The 24,664-nt window shown below is 50.5% G+C and overlaps 1 protein-coding gene across 8 annotated transcripts in view; it reads right to left on the bottom strand.

Moving 5' to 3' along the window:
- The window catches only part of LOC123352682 (dual specificity testis-specific protein kinase 1-like), a 70,309-nt gene that overhangs the window by 6,895 nt on the left and 38,750 nt on the right, over window positions 1–24,664 (bottom strand). For 2 of the 8 annotated variants that reach the window (XM_044993132.1, XM_044993128.1), the window contains exons 2-8: window positions 19,678–19,877; window positions 10,590–10,711; window positions 10,372–10,420; window positions 8,883–9,032; window positions 4,113–4,286; window positions 2,852–2,935; window positions 1,092–1,178 (exon numbers count right to left, since the gene is read on the bottom strand). In XM_044993132.1, the coding sequence (XP_044849067.1) occupies window positions 1,092–1,178; window positions 2,852–2,935; window positions 4,113–4,286; window positions 8,883–9,032; window positions 10,372–10,420; window positions 10,590–10,711; window positions 19,678–19,866 (855 nt within the window). In that variant the 5' untranslated portion in view covers window positions 19,867–19,877. Of the gene's footprint in view, window positions 1–1,091; window positions 1,179–2,851; window positions 2,936–4,112; window positions 4,287–8,882; window positions 9,033–10,371; window positions 10,421–10,589; window positions 10,712–19,677; window positions 19,878–19,985; window positions 20,108–24,129; window positions 24,242–24,664 lie in introns of those variants that run through there. The other 6 variants (XM_044993134.1, XM_044993129.1, XM_044993130.1 and 3 more) reach the window with 5 other exon arrangements.

Genomic DNA, 24,664 nt, shown 5'->3' with positions numbered 1-24,664 from the left:
TGCCTTTGATAAGCTCCCCCTGAATCCCTCCTGCCACATCTTATCCTGAGCAGGCCTGGCCACGGCAGGCATTTTGCATCGTCAAGGACTTTTCCCTTTGAAGCACTGTGCAGCACGAGGCCGGCGGGAAGGTCCTCCCCCTTGTATGACACAGACCAGCTCTCTGCAAGCCGCCTGAATCATCCCCACCATCCACTTCTCCTCGTGTCAGCCTTAGAGACGCAGGAGCTGAAGACACGTGAATTGAAGCCAGCTACCCACCTCTGATTCACCATTTTGATTCTGGAATAAACTAATGACACATCATGAGGATTGTTGCTGCAGCTTCTTTTAATTTGCTGCCTTTGAGTTTCAAAGTAATTAGTTGGAATATAGTCACAGGACCTCTCTGCTGTCTGCCTGGGTGAGAAACTGCCTTTGTTTCTTCCTTTTTGTGAGTAACGTGGTGAGTTTTTGCCTCATTTCCAGCCTGCAGCCAGCATAGTGAGGCATCTTTGCTATTTCTGTGACGTTTTATTTTAAGAAACGGAAGTTAAAGGAAAATGAAAAAGCAAAAGATGCTGTGGTGTGACTGGTGGGTCCCGGAGAACAAACTTTTAAAGGCAGCAACGCAGGCAGAGGGCACGTTCTAGGTCCTGTCTCTCCATCTGCATCCCTGCCATTCGTATACCAGACATCTGCGTACACCAGCGGCCATCTAACCTTTTTTTTGCTGTGGGACTAAGTCACTGCACAGAGAAGGGGAGGGGATTTTTGGAGAGATTCATGGGAAAATCCATGCACTTTCCTCCATTACTGCCAGTGCAACTCCTTGAACCCTTTGTGGTGCAGCGGGTAAGATTGGCAATGACGCCCCGGATACAAAATCGGCCCCTGTGTTGCCAGCTTCCCTCATTACTCTGCCGTTGTCACACACAGGCTCAGTGTCCTGCCCCCGCTACCAGGTCCCTGAGTCACTCAAGGGGCAGAGGGCTGTGAGGAAGGTGTAGGGCTGACCTCACTGGGGTTGAAGTGCAGTTCGAGTTCTCACACACAGCAAGTGAGATGGGAAAAGTGGGAGAGAGAGAAAGGAAACAGAGGGAGAAACCTACCCGACAGCAACTTGCAGCTAGGTCCAAAACCCGCTTGGGACATTCGCTGATCATTCCTTGGAAAGCTGCAACGTCCAGGCCGTAATCCTGGTAGAGAAGACAGACGACGAGATTCTGGGTCAATGGCAGGTGAGGCGGAGGGGATGGTCTGACTGGGTGGGGCGTGGGCTGTGGGAAAGCGCTTTGTGCCGAGGGACGGGATTGTGACACCTCAGAACAATTGCAGGGCTCAGGATATGGCTCTTTCCAGGTGGCTGGCCACGGAGACGGAACCTGACAGATGTTTTACCCTCCCTCTAAAGGCACTTCCCAGTCCCTGAAGCTCGACCCCATCGGTGGACGAGTGGACCTCAGTGAGAAGCAGGAGACATGGTATGGAAGAGTCGGGTTGCAAACCAACCCCTATGCTCTTCCTTCGCACTTCTCATGCGGGGATCTCACAGCACTGATCCATGGATTACAATTCACAACCCCTCGGTCATAGCCATTACACTAACGGTTAAGCACACGGACGTACCAAAGTAACTGGCACTTTAGAAAAACCATCAATCAACTGATAAGCAGCAGAGCCAGGAAAAGACTCAGACTCCCAGTTGCCAGCCATGTGCGCTCCCCCTTAGGCAATGCTGTTCCTCTGGCGTAAATGATTTGAAATGGTTTCAGAACTTACAAGGAAACATGGTCCAGTGGTTAGGACACTAGATGAGAACTCTGGTGACCCAGGTTCAAATCCCTGCTCTGCCCCAAACTTCCTGTATCGCTTGGGCCAGATTTTCACTTCCCTCTCCGGACAGGCTCCTAGTGGGGGTTTTAAATGCTCCTTTAGGTGCCTAATTCCCAAGCAGGCACTTTGAAAATGCCACTAGACGCCTACCTACCTTTAAAAATCTGTCCCTTAAACTCTGGGGGCCTTAGCTCCCTATCCGTAAATGGGGATGACGGCACCGCCCTATGGCACGGGGTGCAGGGGTGAGGACAAATACATTCAGGATTATGCGGTGCAGGTACCATGGTGATGGGGGCCACCGTGTCAGCACCTGAGCTGGAGATGCCTAAGTAGCAGCCAGACAGTGGGCTCCATTCTGGGAGGTGATGAGCATTCGCGGTCAACGTGAGAGCCCAGGCTTTCAGCAGGAGCTCAGCGCTTCGCAGCATCTCAATGTTTCTGTGTCCGTAGCTTCAGCCTTTGAAGCACCACTTTCTGGAGCCTCTGACATAGAATTCCCTTCCTCGTGTGCACACAGATGGAGAGGGCATTTCCACCCCAGGGCAAGTTCCAACATTGCCACGTTGGTTTGGACAAAGCCGTTGAAACAGGAAAGAACTTTGTGGACCGAGTGAGCATTTTTGACTCGGCAACATTGAAACAAACCAACGACGCACCGTTTTTAAATCAAAACAGTATTTCACCCTTTCCACACAAAACGCCACAACGTTCCAGTTCAAAACATCGATATGGAATCGCTATTTGTGCTTTGAATTGACCATTCAACTTAAAAGCTCAAACGTCAATTCAAAACGGAATGTCTGGAAGAGAGGTCTGAGGTGAAAACATGGGGGACCAAAATGGAGCTTCAGAAAAACTGATTACATTAGATCAAAGCTGATGATTTTCCCACCGAAAATGTAGGTGGCAACTAAATAACATGTACAAATAAAAACCACCACAACGTGCGTGCGTGCGTGCATGTGGCACCCAATCCGTTAACTTCAGAGCATGCAGAACCCACCGCTCAGACCTGAGCTGGAGTAATAACTACCTGCGTCCTGGGAAGCACTTCCGGGTCAGCGGGGATTCTGCCCAGTATTTCACACAGGACTATGCCAAATGAGAACACATCCACCTGCAAGAGGGGGCAGAAACACAGAGTGAGGGGGGGCTCTGGTGCGTACAGAAGCAAAGGGTCAGAAAGAGGAGGGCAGACAGAGCGACCCTGCTTTGAGGTCACCCAAAACCGAGGGCGTGTCAGACGTATGGGCAGGGAAACGTGTAACAAGAGAACAATCCCTTGCCTTTCATTCTCTGCCTGCATTCACCAAGCTGCTCTCTTCCTTTCAACATACAGTGCAGGGAACTGCAGGAGGTGCTGTCTTTCAGCTGAGACGTAAAACAGGGGGACTCACTGCAAATGGCCAAATACCCAGTGACCCCTCTTTCATAGAGTCCAAGACCTAAGGGATCCTTGTGATCATCTAGTTTGACATCCTATATAGCCAGGCCATAGAACTGCCCCAAAATAACTCCTAGAGCAGATCTTTAAGAAAAACACCCAAAACACTGCAGAGGGAGGGGTGTTAACGCCAGTGTCCTCAGCTAATTCACATGTGGATAACTGCATATGATATTCTTCTTCCCTTCCTGTCCCTAAAGCTTCGTTCAATGTTGCTGGCACCTTTATAGTGGCTGCCACATTACCCAGAGCTGGCTGCATTTCAATGGAGGGCAGAGTGATCACAATAGTTACATAGACGTGTAGTTACCAAACAACGTGCTCAAGTGTTTTCTTTAACAGAGGCTTCACCATCTCTTTCTCCAAAGCAGGGAGAACACGTCCCGCAAGGAGCCATAACTTGACCGGATCAGTCAAGCTTCAGAACCTCTGGTCTCCAAAGGAACTTTACTGGGCATGTGTGTAGGGCTCCCTAACTCATCGGAGAGTTGAAGAGAGCAGAGTTGGGACGAAAGAAGGGAGAGCAATGCCCATTATGGGAAGTGGGGCTTTCCTTTCCTTTCCCACCTATCCCAGGGAGAAAGATTCTCCAGCACAGCTCTTGTGCCCTCGCGCTGAAGGGTCTGGCCAGGAACCTCATCATGCTGGGTGACACTCAGCCAGGCCTCGGACCCCACTGGGGTGGAGCTGAACCTGCCAGGGACCCGTAAACTCATAACCAAGTCGAGGTCACGGAGCCACCGTCTGGAAGAGACGCTAACACTACTGATCACACGGGAGGCTCTGGAGAGCGAAAGGGGGACCTGACCTGGACCTTGGGGACACACGAGGCAGGGAGGCAGAACTGTACCTTCCTGTCGTACGGCTCCCCCCGCAGCATTTCAGGGGCCATCCAGAAGGCGGAGCCCACCAGGGACAGCTTCCTCTCTGGGTTCTTCACGGGCAGCTCCACCACCTCTCTGGCCAGACCGAAATCCGTCACCAAGGCTTCCCGGCCCCGCTGGGTCACGCGAATGAGGCAGTTCTGAAACGAGTCCCCCCAGGGCTGCTAGTCCGAGATTCCCATGCATAGAGCAGCTGAGCCTTTTTCTCCCCCTCCAGCCGCCCACCCCCACCCACACACCACCCCTCTTGCAACACACCCACCTCACGCACCTGACCAGCTTCCAGCTGAGCTGGGGAGGTACAGAGTGCCTATTCGCATCAACAGGAGCGGAGGGGACAGAATGTTTTCAGGACGCTCATGCGGGATGGAGACTTTCGAATGGCCGGTCCCAGCCACAGCTTGCAGCAGCATGTTCACAGCCCTGGACAGACCTGAAGTGACCCTCACGACCCCCAGGGGGGCAGTGCTCGCCCAATGAAAAACTGCAGCAAGAGCGTTTAAGTGACTTGCCCAAGGCTTCACAGCGAGTCGATGGCAGAGTGAGGAATAGATCGCAGGAGCTCCTGCCTCCCGCTTCCTGTTCAAACCACTAGCCCAGGCTGCCTCTCCTGTCATAATGCTCTTTGTTCAGTGCTTACCCCTCCCAAAGAGGGCTCTGGTCCCTCCCAGCAGGGTATCTTCCTAAAACCAGTTCTGAGTTCCCTCGCAAGGGGTTGCAGAGACAGCAATACCCTGGCCAGTAGGCCAGGCTCAGGTCCCACTCCGCCACCCCTCTTTGCACACGGCTTTCATGTTTCTCTTTAGCTTAACCCGGAAGGAAACGTTTCCTGCTGCAGGAGAACAACACGAGTGGGGGCATGTTCTCAAGGCCCATTTGTCTCACACCCATGAGCCGAGCCCCATCCAGAGATGCTTGGCTGGTCTACTTCAAAGGAGTGTGGGGGTTGGGGGTCGGGGGGAGTGTGTGTGTCAGAGAGAGAGAGACTGACACTGTCTGTCCACCCAGGGGTAAGAGGAAACCGACATGGTTTCCAGAGCTGTAAGAACCTCCCTTGCACTTCCACCCTTCCCCACCTGCCTCACATGGAGCCTTTTCAAAGCACAGAGGATGCTGTGGGATGGAAAAGGCGGGCAGAGGAGGAGGTAGATGAAAGGGGCGGAGGAGAATTTATTCAGTGGGAAGAAGCACTTTCACCAAATCTCTCCTCCCACCCCACCCAGGGAAAGAACCTCCTGCAGGAACCGCCTGTGGAAGCCACAGGACCCTGTCAGCCCATGGGCCATGACCCCAATACTGCAACTGCAAATCCTCCGCAAATGCACAAAACTGCAGTGACATGGGCCACCTTTCCCTGCCCCATCCAGACGCCAGAATCAAGCCCCCTCAGAGGGAAGGCCCCGTTCCTGCTGTGAACTAGGTGCTGATGGCAAAGTCTCTACGCACCATTCTGGCCTCACTGAAGAACCCTCGTGTGCTACTGCTCCCCGTGTGCACCACAGGGACTAGCCAGCACAGGCTCGGTCGGGTTCACTGACGAAGTTCAGTGTGGGTAGCAACGGGCTTCAGACAGACAGGCAGACTGGACAGTGGCGTTTCGAGAGACGCTGGGCAGATACTGCAGTGACAGAGCTGCTAGAGATGGACAGATCCTGTCTGATCCCCCTGCTGATCTCAGCCCTTCAGAATTTTACAAGAACCTTATCTACAATATAAATACAACACTGAACCTGTCTTAAGTGAAAATTGGAGATTGTGCTGTGCAGGGGCAGTGCTGGAAGGCTGGGGTCACCGGGGGGGCTCTGTCCAGCAGGGAGGCCAGAATTCAAGGGGTGCAGCCTTTCGCTCCCCTCTGGGCCCCCACCCTTCAGTGCAGCCTTAGGGCACAGGGGATGTTTCCAAGTTTACAAAACATTCTTTCCTCCATCTGTTTCGGGAGGAGTGGAAAGGGTATTTCCATTTGTCTGTTTCCAACAGGCCAGTGATCGCCTTTATCCCTCTCTAGCGGGTTCTCATGCAATTCCCACAGGCCTTTTCACCTGCCACCTCCCGGATCCCAGCCTCCATGTCCCACCTCTGGTTTTAAAAGAAAATAAACAGAAGGAAACCACCGCGTGAAACTTGGTTCATTTCAGCACTCTTACTTTTCTCCACTTGTTGCCTTTTTTCCTGTCCTCCCATCCCCCCAATGTTAATCCTGATAGTTACCCAGAAAACTTTGAAGTTAATTTTTTCCACCAATATGCCCCCATTTTTTAATGTTTGTAACAAATATTGGCAAATTCCTGGGAAATTTTAAACAAAATAAAACTTGGAAACGAAGGGCCTTAATTACAGCTCACCGGTCCGAGGGGCGCACATCAATCACTCGGGAAACCAGTGCCTAGAATTTGCTGCTTCTACAAGAAGCAGAAGGGCTAATTTTTAGCAGTGACCCGGGAAAGGTGAGAGGTTTGGGCTGAGATTTTCAAGGCCACCTAAGGGAGATGCATGCACAAATCCCTTACATTTTCATGAGAATTAGGCACCGAAAATCGAAGCCTGGTAAATAGAGGGAGATGGTCTAAAATCAGGACAGCTCCCCCCACAACTAACCTTTGTTAGGGGGTTGATATAATAGGACCTGGTTTGGGTTTTTCAGACTGCACAGTGCGCATACACGTACGTACACACACACACACACCTCTCTCGTCTTATGGCAAAGTCCTATAGAATTGGACAGAAAACAAGAACATTTCTATAGGATTTTTGGACCATGCTGCACAATTGAACAGCGAAATAAATCCCTGCTATAGAATGGTTCATGCAACCTCTAAAAAGCAGATCATTTTCTATTAAACCCTATGCCAGTAGGCTTTGGACCGTAATTCCTACAGAATCCTATTCCATTTCTATGGAAACCTATTGGTTTCATCTCTGTCAAATTCCATAGGACTTTGCCCTACGGGTCTGGTCAGAGTAAGGCAGGTTTGGAAAAAAGCAAACAGCTGCTTCAGATGGCTGGATGTCACTAACAAGTGGATTTCATGCCTACCTCCCCTCTCCACCCTCCCATATCTAGGCCATCAGCATTGCAGGGAAACAGAAATTCATATCAGGGCCAAACAACTGCAGAGAGACACAGATGATGTGCAGTGACATTCTGAAATGTGCATTGACTTTCTGAGCAGGACCAGGGTGGCTCTGATTTTGTAGTGAGTTAATGCAACATGCAGATAAATGAATTTTATAGGACATCAGCAAGGAAAGCCACAGGCGGATTGAACCTGTTTGCCACGCTGCTCCCTACTGGAGTTTGTGTTTTGATGGCTGGTGATTAAGCTGGGCAAACAGCTGTGGGGACAATGAAGCCAAGCTAGCATCCTGTATTGATATTCCCCGGGCTTGTAGTGCGTGGCTTTGCTTCATCACAGCCAAACTCCATCAATATTGCAAGGTTCCGCCGAGACGCTCAGGGAACATCAATAGAGGAGTCACGACACAGTAGCAGCAACCAGATCACTACGTGCCTAGCTTCAGTTGCAAAGGATCGTGGGTATTGCTTCAGTAAAAGCTCAGTGGACTCTGGTCAGATCTGGGTTTGAGGTCAGACACTCAGCTGGAGTAAATCTGGGTTGCTCCCTGCTGTAAATCAGAGTAGCTGCGCTGAAGTCAATGGGAGATCTGATCCCGGCCTTGGTGGCACTACTGTGTTTCTATAAAGCTGCCATCCTCCCTCCCCTCCTCTAAGGCGGGGGGTCCTCAACCTTTTTCTTTCTGAGCCCCCGCCACACACACCAGCAGCAAATGCTCCATCTGCTGGAGGAATTAAAAGGCAGGGAATTAGCTCAGTTGGGTGGCAGAGCCAGAGGTGAGGAGACCGGCAGCACACAGCTCCAGCAGAGCAGAGGGAAGCTGATACAGCTGCCTAAAGTGGCCCTCCCAGAGGGAAGGGGGGACCCACCCCAGAGACAACTAGAGAGGGAAATACCCTGTGGGACTTGGACACTGGTAACCCCCTCTTAACCTAGTGCGGTTTGGGTTACCCACCGGGGAAAACCTTGGACTAAGCTAACCCCGGGGGATGTGGGAGGTGGACAGGAGGAAGAGGCCAAGGGAGGACAGCCTTAAGCAGCCCTGGTTGCCAGACGACTGGTAGCCCAAAGGGCCCTGGGTCGGAGTCCGGTGGAGTGGGAGGCACCGGTCTCCCATCCCCACAACCCCCTTAGCAGCCAGGAGTTGCAGCCGTGACCACTAGGCCATGCTCCCCAAGTGGGAACTGTTACAGCTACACATCTAAAGCAGAAAGAGTTCAGGTGGCAGGGCAAAGTAACCTTGTCCCTCCCTGTTATCGATGGCTCGCTGCTCTTCTCCCTTGTGGAGCTCGTGGTTAGAGACAGAACCCTGGGTTTGATTCGCAAGTTGGACAGGGGACATCTCGCAGCCGCGGCGGGAGAAGAAACGTGGAATCCCAGCACGTCCATTTTTACCCGAGTTGCTTTTCTGACCATAACTGTGCTTTGAGGAGACTATTTTTAGCTCTTCCAACATCTCCTACCTTGGTACATAATGACAGGCTACATCAAGGAAGCTTTCACAACTCACCCTTGGTGAAGAGGATCAGCACCTGGCCAAGACACCATATAAGTCTCTGTGGGCTCAAGTGGGACTTATGTGGTGTCTTGGCCGTGTAAGTGGTACACAGGCCAAGCCCTTCACCCGGGGATGGTGAATGTCAACCTCTGAGCACAGCCTACCTTGGAGTTGAGATCTCGGTGGTAGATGTTCTTGGAGTGCAAGTAGATCATTCCCCTTGTGATGTCTGAAGCCAAGTCCACCTTCTCCTTCCAGCTGAGGGTGATCTCCTTGCTGGCCAGGAGCTCTTCCAGGCACCCACCGTTAACGTACTGCAAAAACGAGACAAGATAGGGAGCCAATGGAGGCCACGCTCTGCTGGAAAGGAGATTCTGCAAATACACCTCTGCAAACACTCCAGTTCATCTCTGTTTGGGAATTGCTTGATCTCGTCAGCCCCTCTCTCGCAATAGTGGTGAGTACTGCAGCAGTGCCCAGTGGCCCCAAGCAAGATCACGGCAGCAATGTGCTGGGTGCTGTACAAATACTCCCATTAAAAGAGAATAATTGATTGCGGCAGTATCCGAATTTTCCACCACAAGGACTATTGTAGTTTAAGCAAATCATTACTGTGCAGCAGAAGATTGCAACCGCCCACCGGGAAAGTACTAGCGTGCAGCACCGGATTAACCCCGGGAGCCCCAGCACTCCACCTCCACTCGAGGGCCTGTGCCATGGGGAACAGCAAGGATACACATGAGTGAGTGAATTTCAGCGTGGGGCTCGGCGCTCTGACGAAAGTCAGGCTGGTGCGTGGGCGCGGCTATGCAATACTCCCCCTCCAACCTCTGCTGATGCAGCTGGATCATGAGCTACAGCACCTGTGGGCCTTTGCCAAACAGCCTGTCCACAGTGTCTGAGGTCAGTGCTGTCAAATGCTGCAGTGTTTCTACTGCTTCCAGGTACTTGCTCCACTTGGCCACCTCTCGCTCTTATTCCCCTCCCTGCTCATCGAGCAATGGCCTCCTCTCTGCCCCTCAATATTATCTTGACACGGTTGGTACAAGAGGCTTCTTCTCTGCAGCTCCTCCCTGAATCTCTCTGCTCACTCGCAACCCACTCTTCAGCCCACTCCAAACAGCTCTGGTTTCCCCAGCCTACCCCCTTTCAGCGTCATTTGTGTCAGTCTAGTCTGAGACGCTGTTTTCTCTGGAAGACACTACAGGCCTGCTCCTGCCCTCTTTAGGCGGACAAGTCGTGAATTCTGCCCAAGAACGCCGTGCAGGATTGGGCCCTATAACTGTGTTATGGGAAACGTACTGTCTGCATTTATAGTGCAGTTCCGCTCTGTCTCCTTCCCTGCAGTGAAAGTGCCTTACGCAATCTGTGAGCAACACCACCCACGTGCCAGGGCGGAACCCAGGGTCTCTGGATCCGAAAGCGTGAGTTCCACCTGCCAGAATTAAAGACCAGCTCTATTCGCTCAGTGGCAGCAGGAGACTCGTGAACATCTACATGTGATCCAGCCACTAGGGAGAGGAAGAGCGATAGTGTGGGTTACCTGTGCTTTACACGTCTCCTCTGGAAAGCGAGATTGCAAGAGTTCATCCCCTATGACCCTGACGGCCCTCACAATTTAAAGCAATAAGCGTCACAGCAACAAGCCTTTACCTCCAGAATTGGGTACAGCTTCTCATCCTTCACGCAGATCCCCAGGTACCTACGAGGCAGGACAAAAACTCAGGTTTAGGTTTCTCCCCATAGCACAAAAACTACTGGAAAGATGCATCCAAAGATTCAAACTCTGACTCTTGACTTAAAAAGCCAGGCCTGGCACATCTACCGGCGCCCTCTTCCCTAGCCACTGCCTCTCCTGCGGCGCCACCCACCTGACAATGTTCGGGTGGGAGAGCTTCTGCAGCAAGCTAATCTCGCGCACTATCACCTCCTGGTCCACGTCGTTCTTGTAGATTTTCACCACCATCACTTTGCAGGACGCACTGTGAGTAACCTGGAGCAACGTGAAAAACGACACCGTGAGATGCAGTTTATCCCAGGAACGTACGCCAGCCCCCAACAAGGAAAGGAAATCCTTCCCAAGGTCACACAAGGCCTGGTGCCACGCTGGCCTTACACCTTCTGCAACATGAAGGCTCAAATGCTACCACACAGTTTCATACCCACTTTGCACAGGTGTAAATTACTGCACAAGGCGCAGGGCCATCAGGTATCAGGCCCAAGCTCCAGAGCACCAAGACCCAGCAGACCCAAACGGGACTACTCCTGCCAGGGGCGGCTCTAAGCATTTTGCCGCCCCAAGCACGGCAGGCACGCCTGCGGGAGGTCCACCGAAACCGCGGGACCAGCGGACCCTCCGCAGGCAAGCCGCCGAAGGCAGCCTGCCTGCCGCCCTCACGGTGACCGGCAGAGCGCCCCCGCACGGCTTGCCGCCCCATGCACGCGCTTGGTGTGCTGGGGCCTGGAGCCGCCCCCGACTCCTGCACTTGAAGTTAAGCATGTGCTCACGAGCTCTGCTTGGTCCCAATGCACCACCGAGTCACTGAACGGACCATGGAATCTGGGCTTTCCTCTCCCCGCCACTCTCAGAGATGCATGTCAGCAGGTGGTTCAAGGCAAGGTTACTCCCCCATGTACCTCCTCAGTAAATAGCTAGAGAAATTGGCTTCCCAGGCTTCCCGCCAGCAGCCGTTTCTCAAATTCAGACACAAAAACAGAACATTAACTTCCCCTTAAAAACATAACAGACTAAATAAGGCATTTTTAGCAGGGACCTCTATTGCCCCCGGTGGTAGAAACAGGGCTTGACGGTGATGAACACAGAGTTAACTGAGGCAGCTGGACACTGACAGACTCTGTAGGTCCCAGATTGATAACTGCCTAGTGTCACTACAAGGGGTCTGCCTACATCCTGGGCCGGCCCCACAAGTCATAGAACGAACTGCTGACAAACTGATTAAATGCCGATTTGTCAAAACTGAAACCATTCATTCAACAGGGCCAGATTCTACACATTTCCCAACAGGAAAAAAATTGCAGGAAAAAAGTTTCAAAATCGTCCAAATGTTTTGTTTTGACTTTTTTTTAAAACAAAACACCCTGATTTTCCGGTTCAAAATGACTTTTCATTTCAACATCTAAGCTAATTTTGATTTTTTTTTAAAAGGTTTAAAAAAGAAAAAAAGGTCAAAATTGAAACAAAACATTTCTAAAGTGTTGAAACAAAATGTTTCAGGTGAACCAAAACAAAAAAAACACAAACCAACCAGTGTTTCAGTTTGCAAATACTTTCAAGCTTGGAGCCTTTCATCAGGATTCAAGACAAGAAAAATTTAGAACTCTCAAAAATATTTGCAGGATGAGAAAACTATTTCTTGCCCAACTCCACCTCTGGCCAACTAACGTTTTATTTTTAAACCAAGGTAATTGTTAGGTGGAGGAAATCAGCTGGTACAGCCTTGAGCAGTCTCTTGACATTACTGCTGGGGCTCTCGGTGAACCCAGGCACGCTGTTTAACTTTCTGCCCTTTTTGTCATTTGTTCAAAGGACAAAACCGTTTAAACACATTCAATGCCCCCAAAACGTCATGTGTGATACGGCTACCGGCACGAGCTACCTTACAGATAAGGTTACCACCCCACACAGCAGGTGGACTGAACAAAGAGACTCACGTCAATCCAGTTTGGAAAGAGAGGAATGCTAATTATAATGAGGGCTGCAAGATAAAATAAGCCTTGGGGCAATGTTAACTCAGGTCTGCTCACTTCCAAGAACAATGCAATCAAATTCTCATGACAGGAATAACCCGGCCCCTGTGTTTAAACGGATTGCAAAGACGTTTTGGATCAGGCATTACCCAACCATGGGATTTATTAATCTATAACCAAACTTTACAATGTGCATTATTATGACATGCACCGTCGTTACAGGATATGGATAGAAATGCACTGTAAGAACCTAGGACCATGAGGGTTCTGGGCTGCCAACACTTCCACATCAGCACTGGAAGCTTAGGCTGGTTTCTGCTAGAGGACCCTGTGAAGCTAAGCACTGCAGGAAGTACCGCCCAGCAGGGCCCTCACAGCCCACTGAGTGGCTCATGCTGGTATAGAAACCAGAAGCCATCTTGGGGAGCTGTCTGAGCAATGACGCAGACCATCTGCTTCCTTCCGCTCCTGATCATGCTTTGCCGCAGAGCCTAAACTCTGGCTCCTGACCCCAACTCTGCTACTCGTCTGTAACCTTACCTGGTACCTGACCCTGGCTTCCTGGTATCCTAACCCAGCTCGACCCCGACCCCGCTACTCATCTCCTTACTGCACTTGGTAACTGACCAGTGCACACAGACCGCCCTGAGAGTGAATGACATTTTACTCCATAGGCTGTGGGCTTCCTGAAATCTGTGGCTGCGCAAAAGGCAGAGAGAGCATTTAAGATGTCCACAGCTGCGAGACACCTTCTCGGGGCACCCAGGATTGCGGGTGACCTTATTACGCCCTTGCCACCCGAGTGAGAGAGTCCATCTTGTGGCAGCTGGGCGTCGGCTCCTGGACAACACCCGCCTTTCAGGATTCGAGCCCTCTCCTCAGGACTCTGCCAGCCCTCGTTTGCTTTGCAGGTGCACCCCAGTCACACCCTCCTGCAGTGTCCAGCCCCTGTCACGGGACACCCACAGTAATCACTGGATAAGCTGTCCCCAAAGAGACACTGTACAACAGCAGGAAGGCTGCAAGCCAGGATCAGGTCCTTTACAACAACGCAGGGCAGTGAGGTATTTACCGTGAAAACAAATACAAGTTTATTAACACAGACCAGAGATCCACTGATTCCAGTGAGTGTGGAATAAGAATAACGGGAAAGGCAACGGTTACAAGCAAAACACAAAGCTAACCCGCTTCCCCAAGCCTAGAACGTCACTAGCGAGCTAGTCTTATCTAAAGCCAGTTCTCAACTAAAATCTTTTCTGCAGAACTTGCTGGTTTACAGTCACACCGGGATCTAGATTTTCATGAGTCCCTTACGCCCTTCAAAGTCGGTAAATCGATAACAAAGGGGTTCTTCTTCCTGTCCAGTAAACCTTTGAAATGTATCCTTTGAAGTGTACCCCCAGTACGGTGACCAGACAGCAAATGTAAAAAATCAGGATGGGGGTGGGGGGGTAATAGGAGCCTATATAAGAAAAAGACCCCAAAATCGGGACTGTCCCTATAAAATCAGGACATCTGGTCACCCTACGCCCCAGGCAGGACTCTTCTCTCCGGGTTGCTGGCTCTCTGGTGTGCTGGCACCAGGCTGCCTTCACGTCACCATGTTAGTTTGTTTTTCCTGTTTTGTTTCCAAATGTAACTCCCATTGTATTTGGTTCACAAGGCTTCATTTACATGGAGACGGGCACAGCCGCACAGACATGCTTCTGTCTGGTAGACCTATTTGTCCACTCGGCCTTGTTGACTTAAAAGCATAATATCAGTAGATATCTAACTCCTTATATAGGGTTAACACATGTATTTTATGATGATATTAAGGACCAGGGCGTTACTGGCTTTCACTTGATACCTCACAAGACACTTTCTGGATAAACACTATGAAAGGGGAGTGTTGGGTGTAATTAATTTGTCAGGCCTGACTGGAGTTGCTGACAGCACAGCGAACCCTTTGCCAGCTGTCACTGAGGGGTTCTTAGACTCACAAGCTGCAAGTTCTAAAAAGCTCTAAGAAGAGCTACCATATCGTTCTGGGGAGGTTTATTAGCTCATTAGAGTGCAGAGAAACGGCAGCTGAACAGAAACGTGCGGATCCATTATGCAAATTCCACCCTTATTTTCTGTGCAAAACTGACAACGGTGCCAATTATCTTCCATGCCTGTGCAGCACTTCTGGAGACATGCCACGGGCACCCCTCACCCGGGCTTCTGAGCAGCCCCAGCCTCCTCCTGACCCACCTCTGTCCTAAACAGACGCATTGTGGTGGCCAAGCTGTTGACGTCCCTAGACACACATTACACCACTTCAATCGGATGCAGAATTGCAGAGCAGCCTTTCAAAACTGCAGGCACAGAGTGAGTCACCAGGGATTGGGTTTCTCGCTAACATCCTTTATTATATAGAAAGGTTTTGCTGTCAGGGCTGCAGCGTAGTGCTTAATAAGCTGGTACCATTTCCACTGTCATTCATTTAATTCCTTTCCTCCTCCCCCTCTCTCCTTCTCCCAAGCTGGGTCGGTGCTGGCACCATAACGAAGGTGTGGCCCACCTCACTTCAGTCACAGCTGGCTCTTAACCAGGCTGCTTTATTGCTCAATAACATGACTCCTCTTCTCCTTTCCTTCTGTCTGCTTATCCTGTTACACACGTTATTAGTTTATGCTGAAGGGTAGGAGCTATTGAGGTGGAAATGCAGGAGATAACGACAGGCATGAAACCACCAGACCTGCTTTAGATGGAGACCTAGCCCTGAATTTGAACCCAGATCCCTGAGACTGAGAAGATCGGGACATCAATAATCCTTTGCCTTTCTATGGGCCAGATCCCAAAGGACATGGGGAGTTGCCCTAACCAGCTTCCAGGGATTCCCCTGATATAAGGGGGATGCTCAAGTGGTGTACAGTCAGCATAGGCAGATCTGGGCCATCTGCTCTCCACCACCTGGCGGAGGGGACATTCCTAGGTGGCTTGAGGGTGTGGCTGGAGCACACAGTGCGTCCCAATCCCCTGCCAGCAGAGCAGTCCCTAGCCGCATATCTCAGAGCAGCCCTTTGGCTGTTAATTTATGCTGGGGTCCAGTTCTGCCCTGGGTCAGCCTGAGGATCAGAGGGACAGAAAGGTATCTCCGGGGCTTTCCCACCACTGAACACGAGCTGAAAAGTGATAAAGGGGCTTGTGCTGGGCCTAAATGAGGGGAGAGAGATGAAGTTTAAACTCTGCTCATCAAAAAGGAGGGGCATGACAGGGAGTTGTGAGGCTTGCTTAATTTAAGGTCCGTCAACAAAAGGAGCCGTAGAAGTTCAAAGTCTTATCTCCAATTGTATCTAAAACCTGGACCAGCAAAAATCCATCCATGGCTTTGCCTTTAACTAGCGTCATCATCATGAAATTTTAAAGTACTAGATAACTATTCATGAATCAAGGCTCATGCACACCCTGAGCCTGAATACCATGTCAGAAATGGTGAAACTGAGGCACTCAGAGGGCAAGGGACCTGCTCCAAGGTCACAGAGCGAGTCAAGGGCAGAGCCGGGCACTGAAACCAGATCTCTCGAGTGCTGAAATGCAAATCGAGTCTTCCTCTCTAGCCACCTTGCATGGTAGCCGTGTTAGTCTGTATCAGCAAAAACAACGAGGAGGCCTTGTGGCACCTTAGAGACTAACACATTTATTTGGGCATAAAACGTTCGTGGGCTACAGCCCATTTCATCAGATGCATGGAGTGGGAAAAAAACAGTAGGCAGGTATATATACACAGCATATGAAAAGATGGGAGTTGCCTTACCACGTGGGGGATCAGTTCTAAAGAGACAATTCAATTAAAGTGGAAGTGGGCTATTCTCAACAGTAGGATACCAAGGGAGGAAAAATCACTTTTGTACTGGTAATGAGGCCAATGCAAACCGGGTGGCCCCTTTCAAACAGTTGACAAGAAGGTGTGAGTAACAGTAGGTAGGGGAAAATTAGTTTTTGTAGTGACCCATCCACTCCCAGTCCTTATTCATGTCTAATTTGATGGTGTCCAGTTTGCAAATTAATTCCAGTTCTGTAGTTTCTCATTGGAGTCTGTTTTTCAAGTTATTTTGTTGAAGAACTGCCACTTTTAAGTCTGTTAGTGAGTGTCCAGGGAGATTGAAGTGTTCTCCAACTGGTTTTTTAATGTTATAATTCTTGACCTCTGATTTGTGTCCATTTATTCTTTTGCGTAGAGACTGTCTGGTTTGACCAATGTACATGGCAGACCGGCATTGCTGGCACATGATGGCGTATATCACACTGGTAGATGTGCAGGTGAACGAGCTCCTGATGGTGTGGCTGATGTGGTTAGGTCCTATGATGGTGTCCCCTGAATAGATACGTGGACAGTTGGCAACAGGCTTTGTTGCAGGGATAGGTTCCTGGGTTAGTGTTTGTGTTGTGTGGTGTATAGTTGCTGGTGAGTATTTGCTTCAGGTTGGGGGGCTGTCTGTATGCGAGGACTTACACAGTTACCTGCTTGTGTGAGATGAGAGATAAATGACAGCAGCACAGACACTGCAGGCAACATTTCAGTGCCCAGATCAGAAATGTGGGGGATTTTATGTTGGGAGGTTGCATGAATGAGCGTAAAGCTCTCTGGAGGAGAGCAACTACTGGTAAAGAACTTCAAAGCATCATCTTCAACGGTACAAACATGCCACAGTTACAGGATACAGGGTCCAAAGGAGACCACCAGACCTACAAGGAAGATGGGGAATTGGGAATGCAAATAATCCGCATGCTTAGTAACCGTAACACTCGAGTCTCCAATCAAATGTCAAGTCCCAGTGTAGGACAATAGCCAAGACCCGTCCTTCTCTGCATTCTAAGTCTCTGAACGAAGCATCTCATTCAACCTTTATTTTCTTATATATTTGCTTAACAAAAGTTATTTTATCTTCATTCAAACTGTGTGTCTCCAACCTGCCTACTGCTGGAATCCCATTCAGCAGCGGGACAGACTGGAAATGTCACGCACAATAGAAACAGCAACTGTTACTACGGCAATTTGCTAAAGAAAGGCAGAAGAGAGAGAGAAGAGGCAGTGGAGGTGGGGATAAGTGATTACTCAACCAAGGCTCTTGTGGGAAGTGGGGAGGGGCATTGCACAGGCTTGAAAAGAGCTACTATACCATTCGAGCTGGAGATACCCTTTAAAACAAGCCTCTCTCCTCCCTCCCTCTCTCTCTCAACCAGAAATCCACCAAAACTTTATACAGACACTGGGCCCAGATACCACAGTGATGGATGTAAGATAAGTTAGCACCTTGAAAAGTCAACACACAGTTATACTTCCAATTAACTGCTAAATTTTCTACACTTTGAGGGGCAGATCCCCTGCTGGTGCACACTAGCATGCCACCGTTCACTTCAAAGAAGCAACACGGACGTACACCAGCTGAGGATCTGGCCCAAAGTGTCTGTATAGGTCAACCCACTGATCTGGTGGTAGCATCTTGCGCTTGCATGGAGAAGACCAGAGGTTACTGTCTTGTTCCCAGGGCTAGCCATTCTATAGAGTCCCAAGGAACAGAGTCACACCAAAATGGCTCTGACCAAACTGCTGGACCCATCGGAGATTTGTTTCCATCCAATGTATGTGTCACATCCCCATTAACAAGACTATGGTGAGCTGCAGCATTCTGGAAGGCTACTGTAAAATAAAATAGCAGAGAAGCAAATTTGGCTAGAAGGTGGCACTGCGAAAGAAGCAGAGGAAAGGAAACGGCAGCCACTCCTGGAGTTGAAGATCTGAGCCCCATTCCCCTAAAGAAACTACCCCACCCCCCACCCCATGGGCTGTTCGCACGGGGGCCACAAGGCAGTGGATATGGAGGCCAACTAGGCAATGGGGAGTGGGTCATCCACCCCCAAACTAAGCATTATTTACATATGATCCACTGCCATGTGCATGCCACGCCCCCTGCATGAGACACTCCAAGCACTTTGTCATGGGAGAAGGTGGACAGGTGATATATGGAGAGCAGCACCCAGAGCGGGGTTTCAACAGCCTCCCACTTCAGCTGTGCCTGATGCAGCAAGTGAATCAGAAGCTCCTACATTCAGAACACAGCAGTAACCCGCCGGTATGATGCTACGCGTCATCCGCTGGTACGTTGCTAGGTGTCACCCGCTTGTACCTCACAAGGCATCAAAGACCAGCCTGCAGTGATCTATGGGATTCCTGCCCTGAGGGATTCCCATCCATCCCAATCTGACTGCTCTGCATGACCCACCGGCCCATAACACCACACCAGCTAGCCTAACGCACTGTGACGATGCATCAAGAGACAAGTGCGTGGGCTGGAGCTTCCAGAGGAAGTGGGAGGCTGCTACTTTGGGAAGTGTGTGGGATTTAATTTTAGATTCTTTTTCACTGCACACTTCGGTTTTGTTTTCAACACCAAATCTGTACACAGTGTAAATATCTTCAAGCCTTGTACCGGTCAGGACAGGGTCACAATCCTTATCTCCTCTATGGCTCCCCTTTTATCTGAGGCTCTCAGAGCACCTGGCAACCACTGACAAACTAGGCTCCTCCAAGGGGAGCTTGAGAAAGAGGCAGCAAGTCGCCCATGGTCACTCAGTGACATAGGCGCTGACTCTGTGGGTGCTCTGGAGCTGGAAAAAAAATAGCGGGTCCTCAGCACCCACCAGCCCAGCTATTCAGGCAGCAGCTGCTGCTGATCAGCTGTTTGGACGGCTGGGGGAGGGTGGAGAGCAGCAGGCAGGGCCTCGCGGGAGGGGTTCGAACCGGCTGGGAAGAGGTGGGGCGAAACCTCAGGGAGGGGCAGATTGGGCAGGGCAAGGGAGGGGGCAGAGCACTCCTGGGAAAAAAGAAAACTCAGGGCCTGAGTTGGGGCCAGTTGGAGAGACACAGTCTGTGGCACAGTCAGGCCAGAACTCCTGGCCTCCAGTTCCATGCTTCAAGGACAAGACCGTCTCCCCCCTCATCATAAACCAAAGCGACCCCCTCAGAGCTTCTATGAAGGGGGGAAATGGGGTCAATGTGGGGGGCGGTTCCTCTCCTCCCCAACTTCAAGCAGTCTCACAGGGTGAGGTCGGAGGAAGAAAGTCTGGGGAGTAAGACGGCAGAGCAGCGTCCTGCCAAGAAAGACGTTAGGAGGAGCAGTTCTCTGCATGGACACATTTATCCCACACCCTGCATGCCGAGAGCTGCTCCACGTCCCAGGGCAGCTCCTCTCATGTTACGTCAGGCCACCCCGGTTGCTTTACCTTGTAAACCTTGGAAAAGAAGCCGCTGCCTATCAGCTCAGCATTGAAGTTTTCCCAGAACTCCAGCTTCCTGACGGCCGTCCGGAGTTTCTGCCAGCGGTCAACATGGTAGTAGGTGTCGGAGGACTCTCCGTAGTACTGCATCGGGCTGGAGGGCTCCGGGGAAATCAGTCCCGTCTCGCACATCATGGGGACGGCTGCTAAAACAAATCACATTGCACCATGGAAGTGGGAGCGAGACAAATTCAGACTGCAAATAAAGCGTAAATTTCTAACAGTGAAAGTAACGAACCACCGGAACAATTTACCAAGGGGCCTGGAGGATTCTTTAATCACTGACCATTTTTAAAATCACGATTGGATGATTTTCTAAAAGATCTGCCCTTGGCATGATTTTAGGGATGCTCTGTGCAGGTGGCCAGACTAAGATGGTCACAATGGTCCCTTCTGGCCTTGAGATAGGGGGACAACAGCTGTGGCTAGTACAGGTAAAACAAGAAGCTGCGATGGATTCAAGCATCACATCCTTTTAGGCTCTCTCCTGAAATGGCTTTTCTCCTCTCAAGTCTTTGCACTTGAGGTGGGAGTGGGGGGAGGGGACTTCCTGTTGTTGTTATTAAAGCCTCATCAGTTCCTGGCGCTGGCTTTTCCTGGAGGAAAGCTAATTGCTCCGGCCCGGCTTGGACGGCAGGTGGCAGGAAGATTGCCGCTGGGAGCAGCCTGGGGAGAGCTCAGCAAGTCGGCATCATGCCGACACACAAAGTGCAAAGCCTGAAGTCTCCCCACACTGGGACTCCATTCCCCACCCAGCCTGGGAAATTACAAGGCTCTTCTCTCTCCTGCAAGATACAGATCCAAGCAGCAGGCAGGAGCAGAGCCGGCTCAGGTGAGGGGGAAGGGAGACAGCCTGCCTGATGGAATAGTAACTATCTGCTCTCCTGTAGCATCTTGAAGCTGGGACTCTCCAAGCACTCTCCAAAAGGTGATTAGTGCCTGGGAGCGGGGAGTGCCCTGGACAGAAGGGTCTGTACAACCAAAACCCCCAGGCGATGCAGGAGGGGTAAGCCCAGTGGACTAACTGCCAGTGGATCAGGCTCACGTGTCCTGCCCTGCATGAGCCACACTCTCCAGGCCTGTCCAGCTCTGTGCAAAGCACGTCAGCCTCGTTACTTCCATTATGCACATGGGGAAACAGCCCGGGAGCAATGAACTGACTTACCCAGAATCATACAGTAAGTCAGCGGTAGAGCTGGGTACGTAACCCAGTTCTGACTCCCAAGCTGCTGCTCTAGCCAGCCGGCCACACAAAAATCCTCACACCCAGTGGGCTTTCAATGTCTTCTCGGTGCTACTGTGACCTTTGGGGTCACGTGTTGCTATGCAAGCAATCCAGCAGAGCATTCCCCTTTTCCCCTCCCAGCCTAGTCAGACTTTCTCCTGTTCTTTGGGTGCACCAGGCACAATAGCTTAAGGGACAACTGACCTCCCAGGAGGTGGTTCTTTTACGGGAAAAGGCTTCCCTTTCAGAGCCTCTCCGCTCAGCTTTTTCCCACGTACCATCTCCTCCCGGGCTGACTAAGTTCATCAATCACCTCTTTGTATGCAGGAGGATTCCAGCAGCATCCTCAGGGGGCTGGAAAGGGCCCCTCGCATTATTCTGCAGACTGGGGCCGATTTTTTTCCTTTTTATATAAATGGGGCCGTTTGTCCTCGGATTACTGCCGACATGTAGGGTGGAGGGAAATGGCCTTTTAAAATGCCAAGATTTATTTGAAGGCCTCCTAGGAACCTGGAAGTGCTTGGAGCAGTGTCTGCAGGAAGATCGGGCGATGGAGCAGAGCCCACAGCCGAGGGGGAGAGGGGCAGGGGGAGAACACATCATTGCATCCCGATGAAAGTTTGTAGCATACAAAGTTGTGCTATTGTGTGAGCAGATTAAAGGACTCTGCGCCTTCCACTGTACCCTTGGTGCTCCCAGCACGTACAATTCATTCCATCTGGAATTCATTTCTGTCCCGGGAGCAACAGGGCCAGACACACAATCCGGATTCTCAGTGGGCGTAATTCACCACCATGCATTGAGCTTCAGGGAGCCATGCCGATTTGCACCAGCTGAGGATCTCGCCCCCTTTAGGAACTTAAAATAATTACTTAGAAGACGTCATCATCGTGTCACACTTGCTCCACCAGTTGGGTCCCTTCTGACCTTGACACCATCACTGGCAATTGGAGCTGAGCTGGGCATGACAGAGGCATGAGAAAAAAGGAATGGGACAGACACAGTAGATGGCCACTCCTCTTTACTCGCTCATGCTACAGGAACAAGGTGACATTCAGGGAAACAGAAAGGCAGAGCATTTAAAGCTGATAGAAGGAAATTCTGTTTTTAACACAATGCGTTATTCACACATGGAACTCATTGCCACAAGAGATCACTGGAGCCAAGACCGTAGCAGGATTACAAAATGGATAAGGGACATCCACAGTGACATTAGTTGGGTCACACCATTTGTATTTTTTTTTAAAAAAGGGCTACAAAAACACTCATGCTTCAGGGCATAAAGCAGCCACTAAGTGACAGAGGTTAGGAAGCAACTTCCCCAGGGAAATTCCACCTTTGTCCACCACACTAACCCTTCTCATCAAGGACCATGCCAAGAATTTTTTTAAATGGTGGCACTACCTTGCCATTTGCTGACCCTCACTCTGCTTGTCTGTTCTATCCCTATTCCCTCCCCTTTGCATGACCGGTCTACTGAGATTGTAAACTCTTCGTCTCTCATTATGTGTCAGTGCATCACGCAGCACAATGGGTTCTTGATCATGGCAGGTCTGTAGGCACTACCACAAACAACCATACGTTAGACCAGCAACTGGTATTCAATCTCTTTCTTCCTCATATTCTTTCTGAACATCCCATGACACGGTTAGCCCTCTCTGACATCGTGATGCATTTTCAACCATAATAAGCAGAATGTTCCTAATCCGAGACACTTGACTGAAAGGCTTTTCATGTAACGGGCCAACTTCTGAAACCAGGGCCTGGCACTGCATCTGCTCCTGGGGTGTGGCTGAGATGAACAATATCCTTTGCTCTGAACATTCAACTTCTGTTTTAAAGCAGCAATGCAGGTCATATGTACATGTCTGAGATGCTCAGAGATCACCGCAAATGTCTTCTCAGGAAGTGCCCGGGCCTGTCAGGCACTCAAACTTCCCACAGAAAACCTCTTGCTACCCAAACAGGGGTCACATATATTCCTCTCGCACCCAAATGCAGATGGCACAATAATTCACAGCAATTATCTCAAACATTACAAGTGACTTAACAAAACGAGGCCCACGTTGGCAGAACCCTCCCTGCCAGACAAAGAACAGCAGCCTTGTCTGCAAAGCTGGATATGTTGTATTTGTTACAGCATGTTAAAATATGTTGCCCCCATACATTTCTCAGCAAACCCCCTCACAGCCAAGCACTACCCCCTCCTCCCCCAGACATACCCTAGAATGCAACATTCAGACCCCTTCCTCCTACTTCCAAATTGTTCCGGTTTTCAGTGTTCACTCTCTGTGGGCTTGTCTATGTGGGGAGGCTATTGCAAAACAGGCGAGGGTGTGACTTTAAAGCACAATAACGATTCCACACTAATGCCCCATGTGGATTATTCTGCACTAGAGAGCGTCTTCGGGTGGTTTAGCTTAATCTACTTCCCACAGGAAGGTAGCAATTGAGAGAGCGATTCCTGGCTACTTCCCCCATGTAGACAACCCCCACGAATCTGGAGTTTCTAACAGCTCCCACTACGGGGAGCTTTCCAGAGGAAGTACAAGCTCTGTGGCGGCCCAGCCAAGCGCCAGGCCTGGCCAGCAGCTCCCACACAGTCTTGTGAAAGAAAGTCTCTATCGTGTTTATTAGCAGTTCTGACAGGAAATCTTACCGCCAAAGGTGTCAGTAAAGAAAGGGAAGTAGGGTAGGAAACCAGAGGGAAAAGATCAGCCCAGCACTGACGTCGAGGGAGAGAGACTCCACATGCCTTTCCACACAGCTTCAGCTCTCACAGAAGGCTGAGAGAAGAGTTGCGGAGGCAGTTTCCTGGTCAGAAGAGAGAGACGACAGGAACGGGGAGCTCACCTCTGGGAGTGAGAGCGGAGGCGCTTGGGAAGCCCCTTTGTATAATACAGACCTGGGCAGCCATCTCCCACCCAGCCCCTGAAACAGCCACAATCCAGACTCTCGTCAGCTCTGGGAATCAAAACCAGGCCTGACAAGGCCTTTGACTGTTTCAAAAAACTAGATGGATATGACAAGCCTCATCTTGCTCCCTGCTTTCTCTGCTCTCTCTGTTATTGCCACTTATTCAATTACTTCCGTTTCCCAACAGGCACCAGCTGTGGTTTATTCCCTAAATGTAGTAACCAGGTTTTCACGTCTCCAGAGCAATCACCCCTCACCTGCATCCCTCCATCTCCTCTCCACCGGCTCATCCTGCTCTTCACAGCGCATATGCTCTTGGCCTCAAGGGAGAATCAGGCACCACTGATCTGTGACCCTCCTCGTCTGACACTAGAAGTGAATATCCTTAGCACATTAAAAACTCAAAGCTGTCAAAGCTAACAGCAGAATGGGAATGGGAAAAGCTGCTGCCCACCCCCCATACCACTGCTACCAGGATTTTCACTGCATTAGGACAGGACTTAACTAGTTGTGAGCTTCTTCACAGCCAAGGCTCTTTTGCCACTCATGGGGAGGTGGATTAATATGATATTTGAGTAGTTATGAAAAAGAGGCCATAGGTGGGGGACAATGGATAGCTCAGGGATTTGCTCATGGGCTATCAAGCCTCCAGTTGATGGTTCAAGCCTAGCTCAGGTCAGCAGTGAGCAAAGATCATCACCATCTGAATCCTATTTACAGACAGGAGTTGTTGGTGCCAGGGCATTTCCTAGTGATCGTGTGTCCCCACTACAAAACCCCCCAAGGTGATTA

Source organism: Mauremys mutica, chromosome 18 (genome assembly GCF_020497125.1).
Source record: "Mauremys mutica isolate MM-2020 ecotype Southern chromosome 18, ASM2049712v1, whole genome shotgun sequence".
NCBI lineage: Eukaryota > Metazoa > Chordata > Testudines > Geoemydidae > Mauremys > Mauremys mutica.
Note: the sequence above shows the minus strand (reverse complement) of the source record. Positions and strands in the feature narration are given on the sequence as shown.